The 21,869-nt window shown below is 39.7% G+C and overlaps 1 protein-coding gene across 1 annotated transcript in view; it reads left to right on the top strand.

Annotated features, from left to right (window-relative positions):
* The first annotated feature begins 227 nt into the window (after positions 1-227).
* The window catches only part of LOC133994539 (protocadherin Fat 3), a 64,045-nt gene continuing 42,403 nt past the window's right edge, over positions 228-21,869 (top strand). The window contains exons 1-8 of the mRNA XM_062433825.1: positions 228-3,194; positions 3,293-3,427; positions 3,716-3,917; positions 9,643-9,761; positions 11,090-11,288; positions 17,270-17,331; positions 18,426-18,740; positions 20,011-20,221. Coding sequence (XP_062289809.1) covers positions 228-3,194; positions 3,293-3,427; positions 3,716-3,917; positions 9,643-9,761; positions 11,090-11,288; positions 17,270-17,331; positions 18,426-18,740; positions 20,011-20,221 — 4,210 coding nt within the window. The remainder of the gene's footprint in view (positions 3,195-3,292; positions 3,428-3,715; positions 3,918-9,642; positions 9,762-11,089; positions 11,289-17,269; positions 17,332-18,425; positions 18,741-20,010; positions 20,222-21,869) is intronic.

Below are 21,869 nucleotides of genomic sequence, written 5' to 3'. Positions count from 1 at the left end.
CAATATTCAATGTTTGAATGCAAAACTGTTCAAGTGCAGTATTGGATATGCCAACATATCCTAGTGATAAGTTGTACCCCTAAAATATCTTTGTAACTTTTGTTTCACTGTTCATCGTTTTTTTAGAATTCAGATTGCATATTTTTTAACAATTCACCAACTGAATCCAGATCTGTTTTTCTTTGTTATTCTTTCCAAATATAGGGTGACTGGGTGATGGAAAAGCGATGAAACTTAATCAGTGGGGAATTATGCTTCCTCTGCCCAGCTTCTCTCATCTTTTCCATATTTTGTGTTTATTCCTGATCCTCTGTTTCCCCTCAATCCATGGCCAATTCCTGCCAGAACCTAGGGCAGTTCAAGGTCTGCTGCTCTTCACCCAGCCTGCTTATAATGCCTCCATCTTCGAGAACTCTGCTGCAAGAACTTATACCAAAAGTGAGGTCAAAATGGGAATTATTCTGGGGCCACCTCGGTCTTTAGACATTAAATACTCCATTGAATCTGGAGACAGTGAGGGAATCTACCAGGCCGAGAGCTTTGTAATGGGAGACTTTTGTTTCCTACGTATACGCACTAATGGAGGAAGTGGTGCCACATTGAATCGCGAAGTACAAGACAATTACACATTGACAGTAAAGGCATCTGCCCAAGGAGGCTTAGAAGCCTTAGCCACTGTTTATATTAAGGTCTTGGATACCAATGATCTCCGACCTCTCTTCTCCCCAACCTCCTACTCATTTGTTGTTTCTGAGAGTGCCCCTTTGGGTGCTAGCATAGGACGTGTAACAGCCACAGATGCTGACGTTGGCTCCAACGGAGAGTTTTACTACTTCTTCAAGAACAGAGTCGAACTCTTTGCTGTCCACCCAACCGGCGGGGTTATCACCCTGACAGGCCGCCCCAGGATGGATAAACAAGCTCGATTTGAGCTGGAGGTGCAGGTGGTTGACAGAGGGATGAAACTATATGGAAACAATGGCATCAGCAGCACTGCAAGGCTTGTTCTAACTGTGGAGCGGGTTAATGAATTTGCTCCTGTTCTCAGTGCAGTTGCTGTCGTTCCATCATGGGCGGACAGTGACCCAGTCTACGCCAAAGTGACTGTGGAGGACAAAGATGAGGGGGTATCTGGGGATATAGAGTGGGTTTCCATCATTGAGGGTGACCCCCTTGAACTGTTTGTAGTTGACCGATCACCAGTTGGGAACGAGTATAGTGTTAAAACTTCAGAATTGATTGAGTGGGATAAATTCCCTTATGGCTGCAACTTAACCCTCCAGGCTAAAGACAGGGGCATACCTCCTAAGTTTTCCAATGTCCAAGTTGTTCAGTTGTTGGTTACAAAGCCAGACCCAGTGCTGGAGAATTTTGAGAAAGATGTTTATGTAGTCAATCTGAGTGAAATAGCTCCCCCAGGCACTATTGTAGAGGTGGTGAAAATCTCCCCAGCTCCTCTGACTGTCAATTACAGTTTCAGCAGCCTCTCTGATCCAATGTACTTTGATATAAACCCTTTGACTGGAGTTATTATGACCACAAGGCAGCTGACAAGGATATCGCAGGATTTCATGGAGATGGAGGTAGTTGATAGTATTAGCCAGCAGCGAGCAAGGGTCCAAATCACCATAGAGGATGCTAATGACAACATTCCAGTATTCAGCAGGCCATTCTATGATATTGCAATCAATGAGAGCTTACCTATAGGCACTGTTGTTCTTATAGTGTCTGCTGTAGATGATGATAAAGGAGAGAATGGGTACGTAACCCACACAATCAGTGGTGAGCAGTCTCTACCATTCACCATAGATCAGGACTCAGGGGAAGTGAGGATCACAATAGACCTGGACTTTGAGTCATCAGATGATATCTACACTTTTGCAGTGAGGGCCTCGGATTGGGGTTCACCTTACAGAAGAGAGAACGAGGTTAATGTCTCCATTCGTTTAATAAATATTAATGACAACCAGCCACTTTTTGAGAGGGTTTCTTGCAGAGGCATGATAAGCCGGGATTTCCCTGTCAGTCAGACTATTGTCACCTTGTCGGCTATAGACATGGATGAGCTTGGGATGGTAAAATACAACATACTCTCTGGGAATGAATTAGACTATTTTAACTTAAATCCAGACTCTGGGGCTTTGTCATTAAAAAGATCATTAGCAGTGGCTAATTTAAAAAATGGGATATTCAGCTTGAAAGTAGTTGCAACAGATGGAGAGATGTTCTCTGATCCAATGTTTGTGAATGTATCTGTGGTGAGGGGCAGGATGCCATCCAGGGGATTCAACTGCAAGGAGACCAGGGTAGCTCAGTTGTTGGCAGAAAAAATGCTCCTAAAAGCGTCTGCCATGGCGAGACCAAGACAAAATGAGAGATACACAGACCTTTTCTCCATTAACAAAGAGGCTCCACAGTTTGAGGCATTGCCTACTAGCATTCTAGTGAGGGAAGACCTTGCTGCTGGTGCCAGTGTATTTCAAGTGAAAGCACGAGATGGTGATACAGGCTTCAATGGTCGTGTCCTCTTTTCCATATCTGATGGTAATAAAGAAAATTGCTTTAATATCAATATGGAGACTGGGCTGATAACTGTATTGCAGCCACTTGACCGTGAGCGATCAGATCGTTATTTCCTCAATATCACCATCTACGATCAGGGTGTCCCTCAGATGTCCAACTGGAGATTACTGACTGTGATCATCGAGGATGCTAATGACAATGACCCCCAGTTTTATCAGGACATTTTCTCTGCTCTTGTTTTAGAGAACGCTGCCATTGGTATGGAAGTTATCACCATCACTGCTTTCGACAAAGATATGGGTCAAAATGGACAGTTGTCCTACATTTTACAGACCAGTGTCCCCCAGTTTGGTATTGACAGTGAAACTGGAACTGTATTTGTCGCTAGCCAATTGGACAGGGAAACCTTTCCAATGTTCACATTGAAGATTGAGGTGAGAGACAAAGCTGAAAGAGGCACCCGAAGATCATCAGTGACTACATTAAGTATTATAGTGGAGGATGTCAATGATTGCGCACCAGCTTTCACTCCCAGCAGCTATAGTGTTCGAGTACTGGAGGACCTCCCAGCAGGGGCTGTCATTATTTGGGTGCAGGCTAAGGACCCAGACATCGGCCCTGGCGGACAGGTCCGATACTCTTTGTCTAATGACTTCAATCGAACTTTTGAGGTAAGTGATGTTGCTATTTTACTGTGCATGCTGTTGCGTATGTTAATCCTTGTTTTATTGACAGTCTATGATGTATGGGATTGTAATGCTTGGTACAGATCGATACTGTGAGTGGGATGTTGAGGATAAGGAAGGAGCTGGACTTTGAGAAACAACAGTTTTTCAACCTGACGTTGTTTGCTCAAGACAGGGGAGAACCCAGCCTCACCAGTCAAACTTTTGTGGAAGTGGAGGTGCGCAACACAACAACACACACACGTATACACATACAAATTCAATTCAATTCAGTTCAATTTGGTTCAGTTTTAGGGACCTTAAGGGTAGATTATTAGAGTAAATAATCAATATACCAAAAAAAATACTGGCCACGAAAGATTCTTAATCATGTTGTCAGTGGACAATATCCATAATATAATATAAAAGCAATACCTGTATAATAGTGTTATGCTATTCTCTTCTAACCTTTATACTGTACTGGAATTTTTCAATCAAAAATAAAATAAGTCATTGCATTTCTTCAGGTGGTGGATGTCAATGAGAATTTGTATGCACCTTACTTCTCTGACTTTACTGTGAGAGGCTCAGTGAAGGAGAACTCTCGTGCAGGCACAAGCGTCCTGACAGTCAGTGCTAAGGATGACGACAAGGGACGAGATGGCGTGTTGAGGTACTCTGTCAGAGGAGGCAGCGGACTGGGCACTTTCGCCATTGACGAAGACACAGGTGTGACACAAAATCAATTTTGTAGCCAATTTATGCAAAGTGAAAATTCAATAACTTACAGTGCCACACTTGGAATATCAACATATTCTTATTGCTAATCATTGCATATTATTAGAAATCTTACTATTTCTATTTGTTTCTAGATGTTGCTTGACTCTCAGTCTTGTTTTAAACATACCTCTGTCCCCTTGTGGTTTTTGTTGAGTGTATATATGTATTAGAAGGAGAGAGGTGAGGAAAATGTGAGGTACAGTCAGAGTCAGTGTGTTGGTGGGGCCTCACGTGGGAGCTGTGTACTGGGAGATCATTACTGTAATGAGGGCAGCATGGCAGCTACACTCACGGGGCCTCAGGCCCCACAGTACAACTGATCCAGTGCTGTGTGGATAACATTGATCAAGGCATTCCTGCACATCACCCCGTCCTTTCAAAGTGTAGTGAAATGACTGTGACTTATCTAAGGACGCCTGACCCAAAAAAGAAAGCATGTAGTTGTCTCAAACTGTCCTGCACTGTCAAACCGCAGCTAAAAACATGGTGATCCAAACAAGAAGCCGTGACTCACTCACCCAGGAATAAAATGGATCAAATACTCAGTATGAAAATAGGACAGTTCATATTAGTTCATATTGGCTCATGCCCATATATGCTATGCTGCACCATGGAGATTACCATACTGTAGCTAAAATAGAATAACAGCAGAACTGACACTGAACATAATAAGTTAAAAAGGGCAGCTCTTACAGTATAGTTAATAAAGGTAATCTAAGAAAGTTCTTATTGTTGCAAGCAAATGCACAAAAAATGGAAGAAACCTCAGCAAAATTAAGTTTCACTAAATTTAAAGTGTTCATACAATTAGATAACATCAACAGCTGGATAGGATCTTGACATGTGCTATAATTTTATTAGAGAAAAAATAATCATGTGGGCTTTATTGATATGAGCTTGAATCTGAGACCCTCCCATTGACATCCCTGAAAATACTAAGTAAGCAAAGTCTCCATGTTTGAAATGTCCATGGGAATGGGGGAGTAGTAGTAGGTGTGAGAATTCCTACTTTCCCATCAAGGCTTGTGGCAGTTTCTGTCTCTATCCATGTTGCTGAAGCTTTTAAACCTAATATATCTCTCTATGTGTCTCTCTCCATGGGCTCAAACATTCACCCCCAAGCTTTGAAATCAGTCTCCAATTCATTAATTCTCCTCACTGCATGATAGTGTGTTCTGTAGTAGTACTTCACAAATACCACTTATCATAACTTACCGCTGACAGGCCTTGTATTGCATATAAGCAAGCAGAGGTGAGAATTGTGAAGATTTTTGAGGCACTACATAGTGCAGAAATGTAGTCAAGTAGCAGTTACTGCCAGCTTACAATCCTTACTGGAATTTACCCTGATAAACTACATTAAATTACCACATCTCTAATCCATTTTCACTACAAGAGTATTTGTTAAAGATTATACTCATCATTTTTCATGTTAGAAGTTGCTGCTTTAAATGAATAGCTTTTCCAGTAATCCCTTGTTTTTATTGCATCTGATACCATCTTCATTCTCATTTTGACCAGTTAACCCTAGTTTCCTATAGTCAATATTTCTAGTCACTTAAATTTGACAAAGTTAATTTTGTTGAATGAATAAAATCTTCAATTGTAACAAAACCTTAAATTCTACCAATAGCCACCTAAAAACAGCAGAATAGTTACAAGAAGGAACTGGTGATGATACGTTATTAATCAATGCATAATAACCAATGGGCAGATAATAGGGACTTTCTAGTAACCAGTCATTTAAAGCTTTACTTAAAATCTACAGCCACATAGAATCAATTCAAAAACTGTGTACATTTTATTAGTTAACACTTCAAAGTTACCAGCACAAATTAAACCGAATGTATTTATATAACTGCCACAATAATCTATAGTACAACACTAAAATCAGTAATTTGCACCGTAATGACCAGTGGCTAAAAATAGCAGATGTGGTTAATTTAAGCCATCAGAGTTAATTTTAATACTTTTTTCAGAAAAAAAGACCCATCATCTCATCTGGGCTCTCTCTTCACCTCTTGTCAAACTGGTCTCAACTGTACATGACTTGCACTGGAAGCCTATATTGACCTTCAACTAGGCTAATTAGTATCGACTGTAGTTGAGAGAGAAAGTGAGAAAGTAATAAATGGACGGACAGAGAGAATATTTCTTGCCACTGCTCTATCGGTCTCTCTCTACATATATAGATAACTATACATACATATTTACAAATGTACAGTATGCTGTATATTCTGTAGTCAGACAAAACACTGTATCAATACATAGACAGACAGGTCCCCACAGTCCTCTGTAATAGTGCTTGGTGCAGTTATTCGCTTTAGTATTAAAAACTCAGTAAGGAGCATCACAGCCACTGAGAAGGTTTATTGAGTGCAGATTTTCCAGGGGAAATCAGAGTGCTTGTTAGAGCAGAAAGTGAAGGGAGAAGGGAGTGGAAGTGAAGCGAAGAAAGGAAGGAAGAGGAGTCTGGGGTACATACAAAGTGTCAGAAGAAAATACTGCTTTCTTCCTCCTGGGCCTTTTTAAAAATATATAAATATATTTATTGGGAAGGTTTGTTTTTAAGTTGTGGCTTTTGTTTTTATTCTTCACCCTAATTTCCAAAGCAAATCCCTGACCAGTGCCCTTTTGGTAACTGATGAAAAGATACAGAAAGTATATGCCAAGTGTTATCTTGCACTGTAGCAGTCAGTGTTGTCAATCATTGACTGAGTAGAATTGCTCTGTCCTCTTACCATGCATTTAGCTGCCATGTTGAGTGGCTCTGCTCCGACTGCTTGTCAATCTGTGGCCCTTAGTACCAAAGTTAAACTATGTGAGGAGAGAGTGAGACAGACAGAGAGGGAGAGTGAAAGGGACAGCGAGAATGAGAGGAATTTCCCCTGGGTAGTTCGCAAATTGGCTCTATGATGCTTTGTATGTAACCCGTGACACCTTCATTGTCTGTCATATCTGCAGTTTATGAATGCCGTCTTTTCCCACATTTGATATTTAGATGTTTAAGATGACTCACTCCCTATGTGGGTGGAAAGCACAGGCTATCTATCTGAAAAGAAGTAGGATCTTCTCTGGCTTAAACCCTTAGCACTCCTGCACTTTGAACAAAAATTGGTATTCTTGTCATTGGTTAGGGGGAAAGCAAGCCCTGCAATTTCTCATTGGGCTGCTGTCAGAAGCCACTGCTCCTCTATTAGTGTTTGCAAGCTCTTGGATTTGTCACAGTCAGGATAAAGCATTCTTTAAGTTACAGGCAAACACACTTTTAGAGTAATCTATTCTTTATTTGTTCAAAATTAATAGGCTGTAATTTTTATGTTCTCTTTTCTGCCACAAACAGCAGTAGTATCCCACGATGCAGAGAAATACACACAGTGTTCTCTCATCAATCACGGGATTGATTATTTGATATGGTGGCATTAATTAGGTAGTGGCACCACAAAATCTGTTTCTCAAGAATGGGGATGTTGAATAGACATGACAGATGGATGTAAACTCAAGCATACTGAGAACTTCTAGATTAGAAAATATGCCCTGACCCTTCAATTTTTTGTTCACTCTTTGAAGTGTGTTATTTATGGTGAGAATGGATGCTGTCAAGTCAGATTTATATTGAATTGACTGAATAGTGCCTGTCGGTCTTAAAGTTCAAAGAGCTTTTGAAACAGCCAGCTCTGTTTTCCTCGTCTCTCTCTGTCAAGCTATCTGACAGAGATGAGATGTGGTTTGAAAAGGACATGGCCAAGGACGACAGAGCAAGGATGTGTTTCAGCAAACACTTTTACTATGCATTGTGCGTGCCCTGGGCAGCTGCTTAGTCATAATCTGACATACACACACATAAACACTTTTTGGTGATAAGGTAACACCTTCACTATGACCAGACTGACAAAAAAGGCCACAAAGTAAGCCTCTATAGTCACTGAATTGTAGGCTTGTATGGCTGTCATCTGTGCAGTTTGTGGCTTAGTGTAATGCTAAGTGAGGGAACATCAGACAACTACTGTATGAGAGAAATACATTTTCTGACAGCACGAACAAATTAACAAATTAATGTAAGAAAGGATCAACTTATGTCTTTTTAATGATCTATTCAGAAAGGTTACTGATGTGGTACTTATGGTCAGGTTCTCTGTTTTTTTAAAATCTTTCTAAAGAACACATTCCTATAATTGTTTAGAAGATATCCTGCTAAAATGTTTTAATAAGAAGGTCAAAGTTGGTCAGGAAATTGAGCAGAAGTGTCTCTATCCTCTTACCAGATGTGTGGCATCTGGGGTGAACCATCTTAGCTTGTTCTGCCTCTCTGGAGTCACAGACCATCACCATGGTTTGGTTTGGTCTGGTCAATTAAAGGATACACAATTTTGGTTTCTCTCAAAGTTTTCCATTACGTGTTGTCTTGCTCCAACTTGTAAAATACAGAGTCTTACTAAACACAGTCTTAATACAACAATGTGGTTAAGTCCCAAATAAAAGCAAATGAAATGTATGTTTATGTTTATGTATTAATGTTAGTATAAATATTGCAAGAGAATACACTCATCTGCAAGTACTGTACATATTCTATTACTACTACTAATAATACTAATTCTAGGTCTAATGATAATACTAACACTGTCTCTAAGTCTTTATGTAGTCAAAAACTGCATGTGGAAGATCATAAATTCACCCTTGAACATCAATCAGCCTTTAATTATAAAAAGTGTGATCGTAGTGTTTAGGTAAGCAGTAGAGAATTGGCATATAGCCACAGTAAACCCTTGCTCACATGTCCAGTCTCATCTTGTGGAGGCTAATTGTTTGTGTACTCAAGCATAGATGCATGCATGCAAAGACAAACACACAGAGCTTAGCTTTAACTGAGTTACTTTCAGTTGTTTCACTCATGTGTTCCTGGGAATGGTGGGCCATGAGTGCCATGAGTTTACCTGGAGATGTGCTGAAGTGTATTTGTTCCTAGCTGACTTTTGTTATTTTCTGTTTATATAAATATTTCAGTTAAATGTGTGTGTTGTTTATGATCCTAACGTTAGAATTGTTTGACACTGACGACCTTGCACCATTGTGTTTCAGTACTCTTGGAATGAGTGAATCCTTAAACTTGAAGCGTGAAGTCACGCATGAGTGTGTCAGCAGGCTTGCTGACCGATTTGCAAAAAAAAAAAGAAGAGACACCCGTGTCACCCATTGTGAGTGTTCTCTTTGTCCCTCTAGAGGTCACCAAAGCTGTCAGCTACCCATCTTCCTTAAGGCCACAAAGCACACGCCAGTCAGTGTGCATGTGTCTGGGTGTCTGCGATTTGGTGTGGGAGTCTTTATTGGTTCAGGGCAGTTCAGGGTACGTTTAGCGCTGAGCGAATAGCAGCGGGAGCAGTTTGGTCAGCTGTGATTAGCTGTAGAGAAGCTGAAGCATTGAAGGTGACTACAGTGGCGCCACTAATGCCTGTGAATGTCACTGAACCCAGGACACAAAGTTTACTCTAAATTTGTGTCTTTGCCTCAGGAAACTTAGTATTCAAAGACTTTTCCCATGAGATTTTTTCAAGGATGTATTCTAGTGATGGTACCTACACGTTCCCTAGCCACACACACATTCATGCACACCTAATAGATATGTATTCTCAAGCACAAGTAACAACTGCATTAATCTTTTTCTCTGCTTCAATAGGGGTGATTTACACTGCTGGTATCCTGGACTGTGAGACCAAAGACTCCTACTGGCTTACAGTCTATGCCACAGACAAAGGGGTTACACCTCTGTCAGCTTCTATTGAAGTCTTCATTCAGGTATCCACACACTGCTGCCAATATTCACATTATACTATGCATGCCAAAGAGGCCTTATACAGAGGAAATGTCCTTAGATTTTTCCAAGGGAGATAAGCCTTATACCCCTTGCTGGTCAGAAAACCACTTATTGCTACAATGCATTACATCAACTGTATACTGTGAGACAATGTGTTATTCCTTTATTTGGTAGTGTTTCTTTTTGGTAAATTACAGGCAGGTAACCAAAATGAGTCAGCAATGAGCCCAGAACTCAATTTAAAACATTATTAGTTGCAGCTCGATAGAAAAAAAGCCAGCATCTTCATTGAATTGGCCTTTAAAAAAACAAGTCAGACCAAATGCTATGGATAGTCGCCTCTCAGCCATTGCACTTCACAAAAGAGCATAGCTTTATAAAGCCTCTTCTCAAGCCTACAGGGGATATAGAGTATTCCTTGCCTCGTGTCATTCATTTCCACCACATTTAACCACATTTTCCTACCAAAGGACTGAGTTTTATGTCTTCTTGGTCACATGGTTTTTACTGCTATGCATTTTTTAATACATTCACTGTATCTTATTGTCAAGTGTTACATCCAAAGTAACAATAGAGAGCTAAGCAATCAGTGTGTCACTCGCTCTAAAACGCCACTGGTGCTCAGTGCCGTGGATAACTATAGCAATGCTCAGTCTGTAAGCAAGAGATACGCACTGGAGGGAATTCTCTGCTTCAGCTTCTATTTTATTTGGCACTAAGTAATCCACTGTATAAACACTCAGATAAGCACATCACTGCCAGAACACTGTTCACCCTTTGGGCTAGGGTTCAGCAGTGTATAAAAAAATAAAAAAAACAAAAACAAAGAGCCCTTTACTGGCTTTAGGATATTCAGGTGTGGTGATGTGATCAGGCGCTTTATTCCCAGCCTCTGCATCACAGACAAAAATAGGGAGATTAATCAGGCACAGGTGCTCCTCATTCACTGGCTGAACCATCTTGGCTCTCTGTGCCTCCCAGCAAACACTCAATCAACGCTCTGTTTGCCATAAATATTCTGGATCTATACTGCAGAAGGGAAATTAATTTGTGTGACATCTATGACATTTTCTGGTAAATAAATTTCCATTTTGTGATTGATAGCAGATCAAATCAGACTTAGCCCATGCTGCATTCTTTTCATAAGTTGTTGGTTAAAAAATCTACTAAAATCTGCATTTAGATTTTCCCATGATTTTCAATCATGTTTAATCAGCACTACTGCCAGTTCAAATCCATCTCTGACATACCATAAAATTCAAGAGAGCCCACCCTCTGTTTCTGTCTGTCTTCCCTCTGTCTTTCTTAGGTTGAGGATGTCAATGACAATGCTCCCCTCACCTCGGATCCTATCTACCACCCAGCCATCATGGAGAATTCTCCAAAGGATGTTTCAGTCATCCGTATCCAAGCGCAGGACCCTGACCTCACTGCTACGCCTAGTCGTCTCAGTTATCGTATCACTGCTGGCAACCCACAGAATTTCTTTTCTATCAACCCCAAAACAGGTGACACTCACAAACAGCCACAAATAATGACATTATCTTTGTTACTTAATTGGTACTATAATGTGGGAGGCTTTTACATATGATAATGGCATAATCAGTAATATATCCTTTTAAATATCAAATACTGTCTCTGAAATGACTGAAATGTTCTTTCATCATGCACCGCCTACTCCACGTTCATTCAGTAAAAGGCTTTAGTACCCACACAACAAATTAAATAGACTTTTGTGCCCACACAGTCAAAACATCTAGGACACTGATTAGCCTCCCCGACAATCTTTGCTACACTCTTAACTGAATGTTGCTTTGAGCGTTCTTAAGGGGTGTAAGCTCTTTGCAATGTACTTTGAATGTAGTTAGTGCTTTATTAAGCCAGTGTGTGGGTGACTATCTTTTAATCATGAGGGAGTTTATATTAGTGAAAGCAAATTTATTTTTCATTACTTTTGTTCCCTGAAGGGGGCGAATATAGTGTCACTATGCATGTTTAGTACCATGAAAAACATGCCTTTCCCAGAGACAAAAGAGTCTAAAAGGTGAAGTTGGAAAAAGGTGTCAGGAGTATCAGCTTGGATTTGGAATGGTGTTTTTATTCAGAAAATACTGCTAACCACCACGGGGGATCCACATAAGACCATTCTACTAAGCATGGGATAAATCAGGGTCTTGAAAAGTTTGAGCTTGTGAATTGATGGTCAGGTTGTAAATTACCTTTTTAAGCCTGTAGAAAACTAATGAGAAGTTAAAGCCCATGAATGTGTAAAAAAACATTTGTGCAAACAAATGAATTTAAATGAACATCCATTACATTCAAGCCTTGCCAAATAAATTCAGACAATGCTGATTAAGCCTGTCACTGTCTGGTATGACATGTCCGTGCTGGTATTCTGTTAGTGATATGTTTCACATCAACCGGCAATGATTAGTTTCGTCATGACGACCTGACCCATCCCAACGGATGCTCTTTATCTGATCACAAGGTGTACTGGGGACGCAGGGCTAAAAGCTGTTGTAATTTTCACTGTAGGACTCTTAATATGTCACTTTATTTAATTTAAATATTTTTTCAGGCGAGAAACTTAAATTCACTTCTTTTCACATCACTTTTGAGATCATCTGTACACATATTTACATTTTCAAAATGTTTCCAGAACAAATCTTGTCTATGCATTTGTGAATTTTAAGTGTTTGCAATATCATCTTTTAAAACATTTACAAACAAAAATTTATCAAACAGATTTTTTATCAGTCTCACAAAAGGTGATTTACCACAAACTGAATATCATCTCACAACATTATGTCTGCTTATCATGTTAGAAAAGACAGTCCCTGTCAGAGCCTTGTCAAGCCTTGATTCCATACTTTTCACATGTGTACTAACAAAACAATTTAATTCTGTAATTTTTATTTATTGACAAAATATCCAAATTTAAGAATAATAACATCTTTACAGCATGCAAACGATATTTAAGCAAATAAGTTCAGATGTGGTTCAGTTTGGGTTGTCAAGTTTGAAGCTTAGGGACATCCCCATGCATTCTCAGTACAAGCTTGAAGCCTCCATTAAAGAATTATTGAAGAGGTGAAATGTTTTATTCAAATCCCAAGGAAAAAGCCATTGTGATGTCTCTGCTGCCTCTGCCCTAGATTAAGTTATTAGTGTTTCAGTAAACAACAAAAGGCAAATATGCACATTTCCGTGGTTACAGGAATCTATAACCACTCAAGAAACGTCAATGAAACATCAATATAGTAATCAGTAACCAATAGCTCATACGTATGCAGCATGTCAATCATCAATCGTGTAGTAGAAGTTACAGTATTCCCTTATGGTGTGCTGTTGCAAGTTCACTCTGTTAATAGATTAAAGGGGGTATTTCCATTTCCCTTATTCTATTCCCCATCCCTATTGTGCATTATAGCATCATGGATATAATATTGACAATATGTAGGGAAGCGGAATGAGCTGAACCAGAATGAAAAGGCTAATATTGATTCCATAGAGACACAGTGGTCTTCACACACTCATTAATATGTAAATTGTATCCACCACTCACACAATCTCACACTGTTGAATCTTCAGAATCCTTGAGAGTAAAATATGATGGGGGTCATATATCTGAAAGGTGTAATAATGAGCATGCCTGTGTTGACGCATCCATCAGATGTGAACGTGATTAATACAGTTACAAAATCTTATCAAGCTGATTTGTTTTTCTGCAGATTAGAAATACTGTTCACACATCCAGCAGCTGTGTGTAAATTATTTATTTGATGTGTATGTGTGTGTGTGTGTGTGTGTGTGTGTGTGTGTGTATGTGTGTGTGACAGAAACAGAGAGAGTCTGGGGGTCAATTTAATCAATTGATTAATTGGATCTAACAGTGCGGTAGAGAGGACAGCTCAGTTGCAATGAGTCATTGAAGATGAAAGCATCTAATACAGTTTGAAGCTCACATGTGTGTATCCACATGTTCATACATATCTGTGTGAGCCACAAAACACATCTAACAACTGTGTAAAAATCATTTGCCTCTATATGTATGAGATCGCATTTGCATGTGTGTTGTGTGTCTGTGTTGTGTCTCTGTGTTGTATCCCGTGGGAGAGTTTGAGCCATCTGAGCCCTGCTGTCGGTCTCAGTCAAAGACCCACAGTATGTTGTTATCTGTTACTCATTAATACTAAAGCAGAGAACTCCTATCGATGACTATCTTGTTTACACTGTGATAAATGAACTTTAACTGCAACACTGAGCAATTGGTTTTTAATGTTTCCAGCATTTTTTCTCTCTCAGAGGCCACATTTCTTATTGAAGTGAAGCTTATTGAAGCGCAATAGATGAAATGAAATGTTTTTTTTTTCTTTTTCTATTTTTTATTGTGGCTGTACTTTATTCTGCAGTTTTAGTCATTCGCAATACAAGGTGTGAATTTGCATACATCGTTAGCATAATTTTCACAATAATGTGACTGACACTAGTCTATTAGTTTGATAATGAGACATGCATGAGTGAAAGATGTTTTCAATATGAATCATCCCCTACTGTTTACCCAGTCAAAAACTTTCCATGTCCCATAGTGATTTCATTGAATAGATGAATAAACAAAACCCAGTTGATTGATTTGCTTTCATGAGGCGGCTGCCAGCTACACTATACTATGACCCCAACCGCTAAAAAGCCTTCAAGTTTCCAAATTGTTTTTCAGAACTATGTTTGGGGCGGTTCAAAGTAATATGTTTTTCAAGTTCACACTGAAAGTGTCAGGTTGATGGGTTTGAGATACTGCAACTATTTCCAAAATGTATTGAAGCAGAACTTTGAATGAGTGCAAAGTGTGTAAATGTGCTGTGACAGCTTACAGTGTGTGAGTGAAGCCTACCTCCTTTGGGGGTGAAAACAGAGCAGATGAGTGTTGACACAGGGTGTTAGATGTAGTGCTTCTTGTAAAAGCATGCATGTTTGCAGAGCGCTGTCATGGTGTTACAGAGGTGGCTGCGTGACCTTTTTTACAACCCTCCATTGGATTGTATTGGGTTTTGTTTGTACCGGGATATTAACAAATAGATTTGCACATGTTTGAATCGTCATTCATGATCAACATTAACACAAATCCTGATTTTGATATCTCTGATTTGTATTTTTAATGTTGCTCCTGTTACAAAATGCAGGAGAGCCTTTCCCCTTACATGGTGAAGAACTAGGCTATGCATTAGTGACAGTGGTTTATAGGGAGGAGAAGTCTGGCCACTGGACCATAACATAAATTGTGTGTGCATTTGAAGGTGTGGGAGGGGATATCTAAATATGTCCAGTTAAAATGGAGGATTGTCCAACTGCACATGTGCTGCGAGCTGTAGATCATTGATTTTTATCAGTTGTTACTCGCGCTGTGTTCCCACCTCCCCCCTCTAGTCTCTCTTTTGCAGCTTGTGGCCGCTGCTCTAGATTTACTCCTAATTTGCTTAATTGAAGTTAGCCTGCATAGCAAGTTCAAGGTGACACTGTGATATGTGCAAGCATGTGTGTGTGTGTGTTTGTGTGTGTTTGTGTGTGTGTGTGTGTGTGTGTGTGTGTGTGTGTGTGTGTGTGTGTGTGTGTGTGTGTGTGTGTGTGTGTGTGTGTGTGTGTGTGTGTGTGTGTGTGTGTGTGTGTGTGTGCTTGGTTTCGGTCTATCCATTGAGTGTTGACTGCACAGATATTCTAAGCATCCAAAATAATCCTATTTTGCCGCAACGCTTCATTACACTGAAACAGACACATTATCATCATGCTGCTTGCATGATGATAATGTGTCTAACCCATGTGTCTAACCCATCCACTTTAATCGTTCTAGAAAAAAAATCCACAGTGAAATATGTATGAAGATGTTTTTGTGCATGTACCCATGTGCATTTGTTTGCATGCAAGTCTGTGATCCTGTGTAGAGTACTTTGTGAGCAAACTGTGAATGAAAATAATAATGTTACAACCAACAGAAGTGTTCTCCTTTTAAATAAAAACTATACAATAGTGATTCAGTTCTTACGTCAGTGCATTTGTATTTGTGTGTTAAGACAAAACATCCAGGCCGAGACAAATGTGCCCTTTTCACTGTGTTAGGATGTTTTCATGAGATGATGAATATTAGGCAAGGACTGTGATCTACAACTTCATTCCCTCAGAAAACAAAAGTCGGCTTATAATATTGTAAAACTGTCATATAATGGGCTGAATTTGCTGTGGATTAATGCATGCAATGCAGCAGTGCCGGAATGAGTTTTGAAGCAGGGGGACATCCAGCTTTGGATGACACAATAGGCTAGTGAACTTTTTTCACGTCAACTTCCTTTCAATCTCTGCCAAGCCTACCGTTTTTTTTACAATCATAATACTTCGAGATCAAAATGGTAGCTTTTTTTTCCCTTTTTTTTTTTTTTTTTTTTTAAATAGCAGAAAGTGGCTAAAAGGTTTGACTCAAAATGAGCTTCCTGGCTCCTGTTGATACAGAATCTTATGTTCTGCACTCAGAGAACAAATCAACCAACTACCCAGTCAGTGTTTCTTTTTTAATAAGGTCTGAAAGAGAAACACAATTCATGCACAATTAAAATTGAGTTTTTATATCCAAAATGCCTAATAACATACAAATAGACAGCACTGCAGCAGAGTGAGCTCTAGTCCCCTAGGCTTATTTTTCTTTTTAAGTACTGGGTGTTCGTAATACTTCCTATAAGTAAAAGCTATTTAACACTTTGTTCATGTTCAAGTCATCAGGTCTAACATGTTAGGAGTAGACTTACCATAATACCTGGCTTAGAGGTTACCTCTTTATTACCATAATACCTTTATTCCAGCAGTAATGCCTGGGGATCTTTTAATTTGTTAAACATACAAAGCTTACACTGACAAAAACTAGCAATTATTGATTAACGTGAACTCTGTATCTGTTTGTGTGTAGGGAGTCTGTGCGTGCGTATTTGCTCAGTAACAGTGAACTAGCAAGCAAATGACAAGATAAGAAGCACTGAATTAAAAAGAGAGGAAAACGTCAGGGGACAATGGAGCTGTCACTGTCTGTGATCTCCAATGCAGCCTGCTAGCATTTGTCAAACTGTTTAACCATCATGTGAACAATTTGGATCGATCAAAGCTATTATCAATAACCTCATTCCTTTCCTACTGTCCTGGTGGCATGCTGGCAAACTGAGTGACCCACAGCTATACAGTGCCAAGTGAACATGTGCCAAACGCCATAGTCCCCGCCAGGGCTGCAGGCTATAGCTTTTGGAACATGGAATATGTGTGCATGTGAGTGTAGCGTACACATGCATCCACTCCTTTTCTAAATGGAAGACTCTTCACTAGCTGGAAAACTTGTGAAGAGAGTTTTTTTAGCCGCACTAAATGAAAAAGAGACACCAACCATAACATCTTTGCCAACTCACTGCAAATCTGTTTGTGTAATCTGATGCTGTTGTTGTTCTCTGATTGATTTTAGGGCTGATCACAACAACTGCAAGGAAACTGGACAGAGAACAACAGGCAGAGCACTTTTTAGAGGTACAGTAAAACCTTAACAGTGTTACCGGGTTTGCAGTATTATTATTTATCCGGCCCTGCCACCTGCCACAGGCCGCTATTAACAGAGACAGGGTTGAGGACAACCCTGGCAGGCCCTCAAGGCTCCATAAACTGTGATGAATGGCTGTAGTTTTGGGCCCCAGGTTTAGAATTTTCTAAATGTGATCATTCATCATTGGTTATCTTCTCTACTCAGGACGGGAACAGGGAGGAGAGGAGTTGGTCTGCCCAGCATTTGATAAGCGCAGGCACTGGGCATACAGATAGCTCAGTGATTACCATTTCTGTTGCTCCTGCTTCTCTGCATGCAGATGAACCTGATAATCAGAGATTCTTGACTTCAGAGACATGAGCAAACTTTATACTTCCTCCAGACTTTTCTTACAAGTTATTAAATGCTGTTGAACGTACAAGCACTTTGCCCTTCTACAGAATGAAAGTAACCCACAGTTGACCTGCAGCAATGCATCGTGGTGTTTTGTTTCTGTATTGCCAATTGACTTGTCTAGACTCAGTAACTTTGCGTGCAGCTTTGTTCTGCTCCAGTACTTAATAAGGACCCAGCTTTTGACAGTACACTCCAAAATGAAAATACTAAAAGCAGAAAAGTTGTAGAAAAAAGCTTGCACCTAACAGCATCATACACATATAGAATGAGTTTAAAATTGGGGGCAGAGAGGTTTCTGTTCTTACATCGTCCTGTCCTGTCCTGTCTTGTGATTTCAATAGAAATGCCATTCCATGCATGCCACCCACTGCTCCGCCTGTCAGTCTAAGCTCCATGTCTGTAATTAATAGTCTAGTGAGCAGGCAGGCTGGCAGCAATGGTGTTCACCCTGATCTGATCCAATTGATCAGTGATCAGACCTCTGCCTCTGCCTCCAGGGGATCAATAATACAAAGAGATTTCCCGTGAGCTCAGCTCCACGTGGACCCGCTCACTACAGAAGCAGCCACATAATGTATGCATACACAAGTAAAAATAACCACAAATATTATAAAACACGTTCAAGAGACAATGACGCATGTTGTCTGTCTGCATGTGTGGTTGTAAAATTGTGTGTTTCTCTCAGGTAACAGTCATAGATGGCCCAGTGACAACCCGCCAGTCAACTGTGTGGGTTATAGTTCACATTGAAGACGAGAACGACAACCCGCCCACCTTCCCGGAGGTCACATACCGCATCAGCTTGCCTGAACGAGACCGCAACAAACGGGGTGAACCAGTCTACCGTGTCTTCGCCTATGACCGTGATCTGGGAGCCAATGGAAACATTACCTACAGCTTCATTGATGGTAACAACGATGAGAAGTTCAGTATTGACCCCAGGACTGCTATGGTGTCATCAAAAAAGATGGTGACGGCGGGCAGCTATGATATCCTCACTGTGAGTTTCACATACTAAGTTTATTTGTCTTTATAAAGGGTTCTGTTTTTGATTTAAGGTGCTGTCTGGTCTAAACTTGGCTTTATGAAGTAAAATCTAAAAAATATAGATCTGAATTACACATTTGGGATTAGACCCCTGACATCTTTCATGCATAGTGCTTCTCTATTACCTCCTCCTTACTGCTGTTCGTACAATTCCTGCAGTATTTACAGCTGGTTGGGGTTTTATTAGTTTATTGGCCATTTTCATGCAGGTGCACATAACGCCATTTTTCATCTGGCACAAGCCCATTGTTTTAGCCTGTGTGTGCACATCTGACTTTGTGTATCTTATGCACTAAACATTTTTGATACTCTGACATAAAATGGTACTTGAGTTTCCATCTGCTCAGACTCAATCATATCCCAGACACAACCAATTTTGTGGCTTTATTTGTGTACCATATTCCTCATACTAACCATGTAATTATCCTGCTTCGGCCCCTTTTAAATTACTGTGCTGCAGATATCAGATTTTTCTTATGCGCCTGATTCTGTGATTAGTTTGACACAACCATACACACTTGCTTTGCACTTGTGCCCAGTTTGAGTGGAAGTAAGCTCACAGTTTCATTGTGGAAGGAGCCTGTTACAGTAAAACTGACAATAAGCACACCAATCTTCTCCCCCTCAATCATGTTTCTTTATTTTTAGGGCAATACCGTTCTCTCAGCAAATGATGGCTCAGATAATGTATTTGGCTCACAGATTCTGGTCTTCAGTGAGCACCACTTAAAACTCCATATTTTACAGTTGCCCCTCACATAGGTTCCCCCACCAATTAATTTGATTTATTTTGGTTAATGATTTTCCCATTTGCTGTATGAAAGGAAGCTTAAGTTATATTAAGCCAGCAGGGACAGCCATCCCATTATAAAGTAATTGCTGAGATCAATTTAAAGGTCAGCAAAAATATTATTTATGATGGGATGTTGTCACTGAGGTGTGCGTGCAGTGTCAGAGAAGAAATGAATATAGATCTCATCTGTGTTGGCCAGAATTCTTAAACTTTCTCAGTGTGATTGCCCTGAAATCAAGGGATACTAACACCAGATTTGGTGTAACAAATGAATCTTACTGAAATCTACTTATTTTACCAGCTCATTATTTTACAGTCTGGTTTATTCTTATTCCAATATTTTACTTAAATTCCCAAACATTATGTTTGTTGGCTCCTGGATGTGTCAGCAGAAAGTCCTGAGATTTATCAGTGTTTTTCCTTTTCTTAGATAAAAGCGGAGGACAGTGGTGATCCTCCATTATGGTCTACTGTCAAACTCCATGTGGAGTGGATTCGCAAACCAGTCCCATCGCTCCTGCCCCTATTGTTGACACAGAAGTACTACAATTTTTCAATATCTGAGACAGCTGCTGTAGCTCAGCCGGTGGGAGTGGTTGCTGTGAGCCAGTCGAGCACACCTGTTTGGTTCAATATCATCGGTAAGAAAACTCACATCTAATACAAAACTAACAAGAAGTACAGTGTGGCTATACCAACAAAAATAAATTAAATGTTTTTTTGTCATATGTCACTCAAATGTTCAATTGTACTGCAAACTGGTGTATATTCTGTATATATATATATACCAGTTTAGTATATCAATTAGGTCCAGTTTCTCAGACAGAGGTTAAGAATAGTCCTAGACTAAAGACAAGATTATGTGAAATCATCCATGGAGAAACAACTATAGTTTTTGACTAGACTTAATCCTTTACTAGGACATCTTTTAGTGTTATAATACTTAAAAAGACGCATTTACTGTAGAGTATCTCCCTATTCTATTGCTATTGAGTCTTTATTTGTTTTTTTATAAGCATTGTTTCACATTGTACATACCATGCACTTTAAAATCTGGTTGCAGGGTTTCTCGCAATACTCCAGAACAACTTTGCTGTAGCTTGGACTTCATTTCAGTTGATTTTCTACTCCACAGTTACGTCTGACAGTTTCTGGAAAGTTAACAGTTGTGGATTCCTACTCAAAATTAGCATGTTCGAACCAGAAGGCCAATGACACATTAACTAAGATTGATTGTGCACAGGCAAAAACGAGTTGTCCATAAAAATCTGCATTTTTTACGGTTCAATTTGCCAAAAACAAGCTGGCAAACAAAGGACATTAAAAGAATAGCTTCCACTGCTGCTTTGGCTCTGGTGAAAAACAATTTATCTTCTCAGGCACACACTGGCTCAATATCTGTTTGCCTGTTTAACACTTGGGAGCGCTATCTTGTCCTCTGATTCAAGTTTTTAGAAACCTAATCAGCAAATAGCTTATTATGGATTGCTACTCAACAGTCCCAAGAAAAAAAAAATCTTATTCTTCATCTAAAGGACCCTTTTTTTAGATTAGTTAATATGAAAATTTGTTTGTTACAATTTGATTAGTTTATTATTCCTTTTCAGTCACGCTTGTCAAAGATATAGGAAATTCACACGCAGCTGTTTTTTCCAGTTCTTTTTTAATGGCCTTATTTTCCTGAAATAGGGTGCAGGTGCAGTTTCAAGTCTTTATTCCCGGCGCATGGTGCGTGTGGGTGTGACCAACACATTTTTTGCAATTTTCCTGACCATCAGCACTGGTGCGCTCTGGGCTCAGCCAGGGGCAACCAGGCACAACTTGGAGGAGAGTGAATACTTTATTAGCTGGAGTAATACAGAATCAGCAGGTGAAGTCGTGCAAGCTGCAGTAATGACCAATCACATAAACTCTCATCCCTTTTAAATGCAACAACAGGTGAAATGAAGGAGAGAGGCTGAGTAAGAGAGAGAAAAGAGTTCACTTCTGTGAAGCATCTGAAGTTCCAAAATATACATTCTGGTCACCCAAAATATTAATATACATCAATTCAAATGTGCTGACAATGAATGAAAGTAAAGCTGATGGGTTATGTGCTCCAGGTGCTGACATATTGTTGTTGCTGCTTATTTTGTGCAAACCATTAATATAGGATAATGAATGCATTTAGACACTGCAGTTCTACTCCTTCTCTGCATATTTGAAAGTTCTCATTTATGCTTTTAAGTATATACAAGATGTTTTTATGAATATGTCCTATTTGTTCATGGGATATAGTTCATTGAAGTA

Source organism: Scomber scombrus, chromosome 14 (genome assembly GCF_963691925.1).
Source record: "Scomber scombrus chromosome 14, fScoSco1.1, whole genome shotgun sequence".
Taxonomy (NCBI): domain Eukaryota; kingdom Metazoa; phylum Chordata; class Actinopteri; order Scombriformes; family Scombridae; genus Scomber; species Scomber scombrus.
This window is presented reverse-complemented; position numbering and strand designations above follow the sequence as displayed.